General features: G+C 34.9%; 1 protein-coding gene across 2 annotated transcripts in view; it reads right to left on the bottom strand.

Moving 5' to 3' along the window:
- LOC121422415 (TATA element modulatory factor-like) overlaps positions 1 to 12,700 on the bottom strand; it is a 34,828-nt gene that overhangs the window by 14,515 nt on the left and 7,613 nt on the right. The window contains exons 3-8 of one of the 2 annotated variants that reach the window (XM_041617447.1): positions 11,514 to 11,578; positions 7,162 to 7,265; positions 3,725 to 3,898; positions 2,694 to 2,861; positions 1,178 to 1,263; positions 633 to 759 (exon numbers count right to left, since the gene is read on the bottom strand). In XM_041617447.1, the coding sequence (XP_041473381.1) occupies positions 633 to 759; positions 1,178 to 1,263; positions 2,694 to 2,861; positions 3,725 to 3,898; positions 7,162 to 7,265; positions 11,514 to 11,578 (724 nt within the window). Of the gene's footprint in view, positions 1 to 632; positions 760 to 1,177; positions 1,264 to 2,693; positions 2,862 to 3,724; positions 3,899 to 7,161; positions 7,266 to 11,513; positions 11,582 to 12,700 lie in introns of both variants that reach the window. The other variant, XM_041617446.1, reaches the window with a different exon arrangement.

Here is a 12,700-nt window from a genome sequence, read left to right as displayed (position 1 = left end):
AAGTTAAATTTCCATGTAAAATCGCAAAATTTATCCTGTAAAACACATTTTCATTTCATATCCTCCACATCATAAGTGTTATAGGGCATATCCATTCATATTTATAGCTAGTAATGAATTGGAATAGTGATAGGTGCATTTTGGTGGATTTACCAAAACTATACACAAGCTTTAACATCTATTAGTTCATTTCTTTGTTCATTCATTTAATCAGTCATCCATCCACTCTTTCATTAATTAAGTCAGTTATTATTCAATTCTAAAATCATATATTTATCTATTTACAGATATTTAAAGCCCCAGTCACATATAGATACAGATCCTCCCGGATCAACACGGCAATGCCGGTGAGGTATGGGATCGTTTTGCCCTGGATTAAACGTCGACGAGCGTTGATGACTGCACACACAGCATCTACACAGACCAACACGTCAGCTACAAGGACCAACACATCAGCAGCCAATGGCAATATAAGAGAAAAACACAGATCATGTTTTTAAAAATTTGTCTGCTGATACCCTCTTGGGGCATTTTCTTGAATACAGTAACAAAATCATTTAGAATAATATCTACGCGAATGACACTATGGTGTCTTGAAATAATTTTCTAAGAAGAAAATATGATTAACTTACTTGTAGGAGGCATCTAAGGCATGTTGTGTGCTGCGTACTTTCTCTCTCCCTTCTTCCAATTCAGACTTGAGATTCAAAATCTCTTTTTCTTGCTTCTCAACAGCAGTATTCAATGTCTTGATGGCATCTGTATGTGTAAAATTATATATGTATATGCATAACATGTATATTTGTATTTCAAGTAATTAAATTTGATCTACACATTCAAACTGTTCATAATATACTTATTCATTATTAACTTCATCATTTATCATTTACTAACCATTTAAATACCAATTCTATAATCATGAACATTTTTTTTTCATGGGTACTTTATTTGAGGCTTCATTCATTTGAAATACTGGTCAGTGTCTACAAAAGAAATTTTTCATATAAACTTCTAAACAATTATAATTTGCAAACCAAATTTTAACCAATTCATTGATTGGTTAAAATTGAGTATTGTTTGAAACAAAAAGAGATGAAAGTCATTATAAACAAAAACATGAAATGAAATAGATTTGATAAATGTCACATGTGATATACAAATCTTTTCAGAGACATACCTTTTTGTTTCTTTTCTACATCCTCTTTGGCATCTAAGACTTCTTCTAGATGAGAAACTCTTGTCTCTGCTTGATCCAACTGTTCCCTGTCACAACAAAATAGTAAGACGGTAAGAGATTATGTAATTAATAAGAGATGCGTTCTTCACATTACGTCAAACCCCCGTTTGGAGAAAGACCGCAGTTCAGATTGCAAACTGCGGTTCTTTACCCCAATTTTCATTTGAAAATATCAATAACATTTCCAAGCCCCGATAAACTCTTCGTGGCCAGGTAAACCCCGTTGTCTCAATTTCACCTCCACAGGCCAATAAATGAGCGTTGAGCCAAGGACGAAATGATAAACAACAGCTGTGCTATTACGTAAGACTTCCCTGCCTGTAGTAGGACCTTCAGAATGAAATTATTGTATTCGATATTTAATCCCCTTTTCAAAGGCATATTGTATTCAGAAATCTAATGTTAGTCCACTTTCAATTTCGAACAAAGAAAATCGACCTTGAAATAAGGAAAGTAAAAAAAAAGGCGGCATGCTTTGCGCTTGGGCTGTTGTGTTATCTTCGGACCGAGGTCAAGAAACGGGTGTTTTGATACATAAACTTGGGGCAGTGGGTTTGTCGTACTTGGAGAAGAGAATTGATTGAGGGAAATTGGGGTATTGTGTTCTCAAATGGAGGTTTTCGTCATGATCCATTCTACTGCTTTTATGTTCCTGATCTCACATACAAGGTCGCTTTAGGATTGCAACACAGCTTTTGTGACACAGATTGTAGGACTATCATTTTCAAACTCATTTTAGACCTGTAATGATGCAATTCTAGAAAGCTCTGCTAAAATTCCCCTTTCTTATACTGGAAATTTTACTTCAAATATTTGTATTCGCATAATGAAACTTTACTTGGAAGGTAAAAAGATTTATGATAAATGAGATTCAGATTTTGCAGAAACAAACAAATTTTATCTTTACTTTGATATATTTGGACTATATTTAACAATATAATCAAGATATATCATGATAACACGCTAATATCTCAAAATCCAAAACATCTTTTTATACTTCTTTTTGAACTCAAGACCTTCTATTTCAGAGTCCAGGAGACCAATTCACTGGGCCACATTGCTCTATTCAATATTTCCTGATATGAGGTACATTAAGCTTTATTTTCAACCAGGTAATATTTTACCTGGTACATCACAATATTCTCACATTTATAAAGACAAAAACCCATATTTTTACACAGGACTGTACAGTGACACAACATATACTCCTGCGACATATCTCAGAGGGCATAGAGTTAGAGTTAGGATTGTAATAGAGTTTTTGGTTCAGAATAATGTGCAGATAAGGATTAGGGTTTATATAGTTTTGTATTACATTGTAAGTTTGGCTGAACAGATTTTCCATACAAGCACTAGTCGCCAGAGCAAATGTACAGTACTGTACAGAAGTTAGTAGAGGGCTTAAAACTATCACCCAAAAAGTTTTGGTATGCAAAATCATTCCCTTTTCACTTACTTTTGTGTCTTAAGTAGTTTATCCGTCTCCTTCTCCTTGGCCCTGAGTTTCTTGATGATGTTTGAATTCTGGAGCTGCTGTTTTGAGAGCTTCTCTCCCTCTATCATCAGCTCTGATATCTGCTCATCTTTCTCAGATAACACCTTACTGGTAATATCATTCTTCTCACTGGAGATGGAAGAGAAGAGGGTAGACAGTAAGATAAAAAAAAAAAAGGAAATGAGAAAAAAAAGAAAAGAAAAGAAAAGAAGGAAAAGAAAAAGAAAAAATAAAAGAAAATAAAAGAAAAGAAAAAGAATTACAGAAGTGGAAGAGAGAAACAGAGAGAGAGAGAAGAAAGGGATTTGTAAACAAAATATTGGTTAAAAAATGATCAAATAAAGAGAAAGAAGGGGATTGAGAGGGAGCAACAAAAAATAATTAAATGCAAACAGGCAGTAAAACATGGGGAAAGGGAAGAAAAACATTAATAAATTCAACAACAATGAAAATGCAAACAGAAAAACAAAAGGAAAGAGGAGAAAGAAAGGGAAGCAATTGAAAATTTCAAGAGAAGAAAAGGAACAATAAAAAGAGAGGGAAAACAAGAAAGCCTTAGAATTGTCATGAGAGGAATGACACTAAGCAAACAACTTTTCTGCCTAATGTATTTCAACAACTCTCCACATACTTTAGCGAACAAGGTTCATTGAATGACATAAAAGATGAAAACTTTCACTTGTTGTGAATACTTGTAAGAGGAAAATCATTGACACAGATCAATACCCAAAGCATGACTTGAATAAAGTATGCCAAATCAGACATACATTGGATGGGTTAGCCGCCCACCCCTCCCCCCCAAAAAAAAAAAAATAGATGGATGGATGGATGAATAAATAAATAAATAACTAAATGGTTTATTTGATGTTTTCATTAAATAACAATGATTGACCAAGACTTAAAAATTTACATACATGTATTTGAAACAACATGCATACATGTACTTCACCAAAAAGAAATAGATCCTTGTTAGAAAATCCCTCTTTACTTACATGTCATTTAGAGCCTTCTGCATCTTTTGTGAATCTTTCTTAAATTGATCCCTTTCTCTATTTGCCAGTTGTAATTTTTTCTCCATCGAACTGATCCGTTGGGTGAACTCATCGGTCAGGTTTTGAAGATCGTATGTTTCGTTTTTCAATTTCTCCTCTGCCAGTGCTGCTTGACTGAATGAAAACAGGGGAGAAAATAGTACACATAGCTAATGTTGGTGGATGAATGCCGCTCTGTTCTGCAATATGTATAATTTTCCGTAATTTTTTTTTCTCCACATTAAACTGATCCAATGTGTGAACTCTTTAGTTAGGTTCTGAAGACGTTAAATTTAATTTTGCAATGACAAGGGACAAGCTCCGGCTTGTTTTCAAGTTGACAAAGAATTATTAGAAAGTTATGACATTTTCAAGTTTAGCTTAATTTCACCAGCTATGCACATCCTGGTCAGTACAATGTATGCAAATGAGGGGACTGATGACATCACTCACTCACTACTTCTTAAAGAGAAATTCCAGTAGTTGCAGTAAACACTGATTTCATGAGAAAGTCTGTAAAACAAGGCTTCATTGTCAGTATATCATCGAGGATCTAGATCTGGTACAGTAACATAAATTGAACTTTGTGAAATCTTGAAATCTACGCTGAAAAATGATCACACTGAAGATCACCAACACAGATAAGCGCACGTGGGACAATGTATAATTATTGCTTAGAGCGTCGGGTTAGGGTTAGAGTTGTGTAACTACATGTACAGTATATACATGTACATGCAACTGTTTTATGAAAAATAAGAAAAATTTTAAAATGTCATAACTTTCATTAGTTTACATCCAATTTTCATAAAATTTTCAGCACTATGCTTGTTTGATTTTCTCCATTTATTCATATCAACATATTTCTGGGGTGCACTTAACCTATAAAGTAAGATTAGTTCAGTACAATAAAGAGAGTTTCTGGCAATATCTGGGTTTTGAAACATTTATTTTAAACACACACACAAACAATGACTCGGGCTGAGCTCAAGTGTTGAATCAAATTGATTTGCCATTTCTTTAATCATCACCCTTGCAGTATTGCATGGTAAAAAAAGCAAAAAATGTCTTTCTTTCTTTTAGTCCTCCAGTTCAGTAAGTTTGGGTGGTGAGAGAAATCTATTTTGGGTTGTGTTTATTTTTATTTTGTATAACAATCAAGCAATAAAAACTAGTCAACCAGATTTACAGCATATGAGTAGTACAGGAGCCAGCTGCCAATCTATAGATAAATGCACCTCACAAAAAAGTGAAAAATTACAAGGAAACCTTAAAACACATATATCAGGACAGTTTTTGTCCATCCTGAAATCGACACTATTAATTCACCGCATCAAAGACTGTTCACACCTGATGACAAGTTTCAAGTAATACAACAACAAAAAAGTTTGAAAAAGCCTGTACAAGTTTGTATCCCAATATTACAATTAAGAAGCATGAAAGATAAAAACTGTAAAAAAAAATAAATAAATAAAACATGAAATAAAATACAATGATGCAAAGTACAATTAGAAAACAAAAAATACTAAATAACTAAAAACATGATATACAGAACATGGATACATGTATACATAATATGACAAAATATAATGTATCAATAATGACAAATCTTTCTGGGTTATGGTATGAGATAAAATTGTACAACAAAATTATCCTACAGATTTTAGGCATTAGTTTGGATATGAAAGGTTGTGAAATTACACTTATGATGGAAGTATTAACAAGAATATGACTTCATGAAAGTAACTATCACAAAAATAACATCATCAAAGTATTATAGAAAGGAATCTGTTCCATATCACTGGTCATAAAATTTTGTGTGAAGTGTTACATGTATATGTATGATTTTACAAGCCAGGAGTACCAGTACAACTTGTGAAAATGGATGAAGAAGAAATTGTCTTGCTGACATAATCAAGATACATGTAACTACTACTATGCATATGACATAATGGTAAGGAGTTACTGGAGGCTTACTATATCATTAAAAAAAATATGTACTACATGTACATGTGTACATTGTAAATGTTTGGTTTATAAATGTATTTGGCTAAATGCTACGCAGTTGGGCATGATGCTCCTAATTGTTCTCGACTTCAGAAGTGTTTCAATGAAGTGACTTGCTGGATGTTTTATACACCAAAGTCTGTTTCATCTGACACCTGTGTTTCTACGCTCTAAGCCAATAATAATCAAGAAATGTTGTCCAGGGGAGCGTTTTCATGAAAGGATTTTATCCGACAAGTCCTCTTTTATCTGACAATTACCATAGCAACAGTACCTCTCAGCAAATCAGAATTGGGGAAAGTTGTCAGATCTGACAACTTGTCGGACATAAATGTTGATGAAACGCTCCCAGGTTCCAGACTTGAACAAATCATAATTGGGCTTATTTTAATATTAAACCATTACCAGGACAAAGGAGTGTGTGGGGTGCGGTTGGGGAGTCATTTTAATCCCCCTCCCATCAGACCTTAGTAATAAAAGTTCTTATCAACTAGTGTTATTATGAAGTGGTTTTTACAAATTGTTTTACAATCACATCAAATTAGGAAAACTACATAGATGCCTCTTCCCTCAAATACAAAGGTCCCAGTGCCAAATATTATGAGAACAAAAATTTGTGGAAAGCATTATAAACTTTATTATAATTTCATCATTTGTTAATGTTTTTTCTGTAATTATTTCATTTTTCTTTATTCTTATATATTTCATCATCGTCATGACTGAATGTGTTCCAAACTTTCATTTTGATCAATTATTAATGAAAGGATAAAACATTTGGCTTTAAAATGGATGTGAAATTAGGAGTGTTTTTTCATTAAAGCAATCGATGCAAACTACATGACGTATTTTTTATCACACATTGCTAAAAAATGCTGTTTTTCATTACAAATCTTTAAAATCGAAGTGGGCAACAATTCATATAGTATATGTACTTTTACTTAAAATACATCTTTGGGAAAGATCTGGATATATCTAGGAGGTGATTTCAATGACACAATCTTCAAACTTTATTTTGATAACAAAATGAAAATGAAATTGCCAAATTTGTCTGTTATCATATCCAGCAGGGAATAATTTTTCTGGTATCGCATTGTAAAGTGCTCCACAAAAGACTGCTACGCATAAAGTCTTTTGTATAGCATATTGTTACATAGGACTGTACATTAATAGTTGAGAGCTTTCTCTCATGACCAAAAATGCTATTCAAATTTGTAAAGCAAAATTATTCCCTGTCAAGTATTCTTTTTTGATTTATCAACAAGGCTGAAAATCAAAATATTTCCCAATCATTTGGTGATGGAGATTCCCCCAATGTACTGCTCATCTCTCCAATGTTGTCTAGTTTCCTTTCGAGCCATATCATGTGAAAAGCCGAAGTTAGAAAGCACACTTACTTTTTGTAATCTGTGGCAGATTCCTGCAGTTCTCCGTTTTGTTGACTGAGATGAATTATCTGAGCTTCTCTTGCTTCTAGCACTTGGGCCATCTCAGCTAGTTTCTGAAAACAAGAGTCAGTAAATGCAGATTTTGATTTGCACAACGCCATCCAAAAAACCTTCAACACACATATCCTTTTCATAGCAAAAATATCAAACACATATTGCACTCCTGTAAACTACGTATACACAAACAGCAACACATACAGATCCGAGAAGTAAAATCATGAAAAATAAAAATGTAAAATAGCAGACAGAAACTGAAAAAAAAATCAACATGTTGGATACTTTTAATAAATAAGTGAAAATCTGAAAGCACATTATGACAATAAAGATATTTTAAACTTTTTAAATAAAAAAGATTTAGACTGTCAATTTGATTTTCCACTATTTTAAAGTTTTTTTGGGGGGAAACTTTGAAATGTTCAATGGATCGCACTCCACTTACAACACCAGCAGAAGAAATGTCTCACACGAATGTCCACTCACAACGAACAAAAATAATTATGAGCCCTGGATTCTTCGGTATCTTCTGAGAAGTCTTGTCATGAGGATGGCCAATCTATTAAAGACAGGGCTCATGAAAATCTTAATCATTCTATTTGCACAACAAGCGTAACAAGAGGAGCCCCAACTTGTCATCCGATAAGGTGTTTTCCATGGAGTCCTGATGATTAATAGGGTATGCTGGTGGGTACATGTGTCCCTCTGCGGAAGTGCTGGCACCCCTTCCTTCGCATCAAAGGGTGCTGGCAGTTGGCCGCCCTGGGCAGTCAAACTTTTCTGTCTTCGGAAATCAGAAGCACCTCAAGAAAAAGTCCTGTCTGCCGTACATGTATCTCTCTCTTTGCTTTAATTCACATTATTCCAAAAAGAGTGGTTCTATTATATTCGCAGTGAAAACAGGTTAGCAGGTTGAAAAGAATGCCGGCTCTTGATCCTTTCCCCCTTCAGTTCTGCTGGCAACAAACATCTTCCCTTGAATAGTTGGAGAACTGACTTCCAATTCAATGGCAATAAATCTGGCTTTAGGACCAGCTTAGTGGGTTTCTTGGGACAAATATTGACAGGAGGCTATTGAACATTGTGAGACGAAACAATATGACACTTTCCTCATGAATAATTCATGAATGAGGTCCACAGCCTATGACATACATGTACATGTAGCTTGCAGAGAGTGAATGAAATGAGGGTTGAAATATAGAGAGGAGGTCTAGGGATGACTATAGGTGGTTTCAAACCGCCTCGATCACAAGTATCCCCATTAAATTACGAGAAATTTTTAAGGCTAAAAAATACCCGTTAATTATTCCTGCATTCACACCGCCCCGAAACACATCCTTCGGGATAAGTTCCCGAAGTTACGAGCATGCGCAGTATGGTCTGATAAGCAGGCAAGGCGCAAGATTCAAAATCACTAGCCCAGCAGCCACCCACGCCGCCGCGCCCAACGACGCGCTGGGCTAAAAGTTCCCGTAATTTGCTTTCACATCGCCAAAATACCTGCGACCTTGGAAAAATCCCCACGAAAGTTCTCGTAATTTCGCCAAGTACCTACTATTTAGCGGGTATTTTCTTTCGGTGAAATTACGCGTAGTTTGCTTTCACATTACCAAAATACCTGGTATTTTCTGATCAGGGTAAATTTCCCGATCAGAGAATACCTGGAACTGGCAAACTTCGAGGCGGTCTGAAACCACCTATAGAAAGAGAAAGAGGGGAGTGAGGGGAGAAACAGAGATGGGAGGGGGTATTCCCCCTTCAGTATTAAAAGTGCACACAGCAAAAATTGAACACATTCATCAGTGATTTCAACATATTTTGGTGTTGCAATCATGATCAGTCCAAAGGGGTAGCATGATTATCAATGAAGGGTCGTTTTTAACTTCAAATGTAAAGGGTGCCACAACTTAACATTAATAAAACATCGTCAAACTAAATTCCTTGAAATACAAGTTATAGCATCTGAGAGGTTAAAGTCAATTCTTCAGTTTACATTGCAGAGTGATCATCAACCCTTGAATGAAGACAACACTACATGTAGGACCAGGGCCCAATTTTACAGTTTCGACTGATCCAATCAACCATAACTACAATACGGAAAGCCAGCAAAGTCAACATTATCTGGACTGAAACACATGTTTGTTCAAAATTTTTTGTAGATTTGATGTAGGCCTACATGTATATTCATAGTTTCCTTGAAAACTTGTGTGCCTTCGATTGACGAGTGGATACCATGCGTGACCATGGGGTCTCGAAAAGCCCCCTAAACACGTATTTTCCATATCATGAAAATGCACCCCTTAACAAGTATTGGGGCATGTGAAACCCTACCCTTAACAAGTATTGGAAACAAAACAATACTCTTGGCAAGTATTCCCTGAATTGAACCCCTAAAACAAGCGATACTTAAATTGTTATGCCATGAACGACGTCGGTTTTACCCTTTACCTATACGTCATTGGGTTTAGTACAGCACCTCCCCACACCTCGTGCAAATCATACTGTTAACACGTAGAGTTGACTCTTGGGGCAAAAAGTATAGATCCTTTATAAAACATTTTAGTCTTAATTTTTTATACCTTTGCAAATTGGACCCTAAACACGTAGCTTTCCTATCGAAAATAGATACCCTTTTTCATTGATTTGGTGTTCTTTACACCCTTATTACGTTACTTACGTAACTTGCCCTATCTCGAAAAAGACATCCTTTTTGTGTCTTTTTTTTGGTCGTGCACGGTATCCACCTGTCAATGTAAGTCCCCCCCCCCCCCGGCTTTACATTGCATTGTGAAAAACTCCTGAATAAAAATTTATGATATTGATGGATTTCCATACTTTAGGTTGAATGGTTCAATCATAACTCTTTGGAAGATGGGGTCCTGGAAAGTCCGACCTCATTCTATTTTTAGTTTTAATCTTACATTGTAAATGGAAGTTTCACAAAGTTTTGAAAAATCTATATTTTTTAAGAATATGTTATGACAGATCTATGAAATTTTCAATTTTGATTTAATGACATCATTGTGATGTCAAAATAAATGTACACCATCAGTCATAGTAAATTCTATTATTAAATAGTTCATGGTGACTATTTTACTCATAACAACTATGGTGTAACACTTCCTTTACTAAAAAATTCAATTAAAGTGCTGTACAATCCATAGAAGCAATGAAGCACCGATAAACTTATGTGTTGATGGTATATTCACACTTAAATGTAAAATCTAATTTACTCAGACAGTGAAGGTCCTTGCTTCATATTCCATCAAAAGCGAGTTTCCAAGGGTTTTTCTGCATAATTCCATTGTTGAAAAGAGACGAGAGCAGTCGAATAAACAAACATGTTCATGCTTTTGTCTGCTTTATGCATGGCCCAGTAGTATTTCTGGAAATGTACACTATGTATTCTCTTCTTATCTACTAGCCCGTAATTGAATAATCCCATATTTTTTAATTAGAGTAAACTATGGAATACACATGTTACGTACAAGAATTTGTTTGTGTAAATGTAAAAAAAATATTCCAATACCACGCGCAACAATTGTCAGCTCAACATTTACTGTGAGAATGTTATGTGTACACTATGCATTGATTATTAAACATGTGCCTCAAGACTCAATAATGATCCAAAGTTTAAAGATGTCAAAATTATTCCATGATTGTGACATTCATTTATAGGCAAAAACAATTTTTGTTGGCTGTACCAACCTAAACAAAACCAGTTGATACTTTAATTTTTCAATTTCATTCAAATTTGAGGGGGCAATCAAGTGAAATTTCTGGCCTCAATTTGTTAATTACTAGGGGGTCATCTTGCTTCTTTTTAATACCCCTTTCATAAACCTATCCTCCAATTAGCCGCTTAAGAGTAATGCGGATAATTCAATAAAAATTGCATTCATAAACTCCGAAAATAATAAATCCGCAATAGTTATTTTTACGAGCGCCCGTCCTGAAAGAGGATAATCGTCATGGCAACCGCCTCCGATGCGGTTGCATTGGAAAAGGGTGACCTTGTGACCGCTCCATGGCAATTATCCACATTACTTTCGAAATGCGTTCATAAAGTCAAAATCTGGTCCCGATGCTGCTACAATGTATTGTGCGGATAATTGCAGCATCAAAATAATGCGGATAACTCTGGTCCTCCTCCGATTTTACGACCAAATTACATGTATGCTGCTATTAGCCACATAATTGGGTTTATGAAAGGGGTAGTTTCAATGTTACAAATCACTGATTTCATGATTTTTTGCAATTTTACATTAAAAATACAACAAAAATAAGGAAAGGAAATCACTACTTACCTTAAGTAGTTTTTGTGGTTGAGTTGCACTGTTTTGGTCAAACCCTTCCTCACTGTCTGGACTGGCTGCTGGAAAATCAAGTTAAAAGGATCAAGATTTATTTTGAAAGCTCTTCCCTTTTCCTCCTCAGATATCAGCGGCATTACAACCTTCCAATTGACAGTTACTGTCAATTAAAAGCATGCTCTATAAATTTGCATATTGTATAGTTACTCTACACAGAACCCCTTTATATCAAAATCGATAAAGCAATGATAATGATAATGATGACAATGATCATATTATTAAATAATAAAGACAACATTGATTAAAATGATGAGAGATGGTGCGCTTATTAAAGGATGACATTGTTAAATTCATCAAAATCTACGTACTAGTTACCAAAAGATTTAAAAATCACTTTGATAGTATAGGTACAGCAAATCCAGGTACAGAAAATTTAAACGTACAGAACAAGGCATGTGCACAAGTGATCAATCCTAAAATGAGTCCTGAACTTTTAACACAACTGACTTTCTTTAGGATACAATTCAAAAGAATTTTCACTCCTGTTCTATTGACATGATCTCTTGATGTCAGAGCATTTGTCCCTGATCTTTTCAAACTAACATCACACACAACTTAAATTAAACAGCTTAGAGTGAAATTTCTACACTAGTACAGCTTGAACATCTTTCATGTAAACAATTAACTACATGTGTACATGCACATTTTATTTGTACTAATGAAGAAGGGGTTACTTAAAATCCAAATAAATCAAATGACCATGAGGGGGGAGGGACCCTATTGTCTATTTAAAACAGTAATGTTTGAACAAGCAGTGATTTTTTTTTAAAGTCTACATGAAAGTGCTTAGAATATTCTCCTTCATTGACGTCATCTTGGCTTTAGATCAGTACGATGTAAAGGCTCGTATGTATAGACTGAACTTTGACATACATACATCCATTTCTTTCTCCAAGGAAACTTTGAGATCGTTTTGTGTTTATGCAAGTCAATATTTTCAATTATTTCTACACAGGCTACCTGTCCAGTATGATTGTCTTTAAAGGTCTTAATGGTCAGGCCCCAAGTTATATCTCAGATCCCTTGAAATTAAAATCCAAATCTCAGGACCATACATGTAAGCTTCGTAGCTCACAAGATACACTCACACTGCAACACAAACTTCCCCTCGACATTAGGAA

This window comes from Lytechinus variegatus, chromosome 10, assembly GCF_018143015.1.
Source record: "Lytechinus variegatus isolate NC3 chromosome 10, Lvar_3.0, whole genome shotgun sequence".
Taxonomy (NCBI): domain Eukaryota; kingdom Metazoa; phylum Echinodermata; class Echinoidea; order Temnopleuroida; family Toxopneustidae; genus Lytechinus; species Lytechinus variegatus.
Note: the sequence above shows the minus strand (reverse complement) of the source record. Positions and strands in the feature narration are given on the sequence as shown.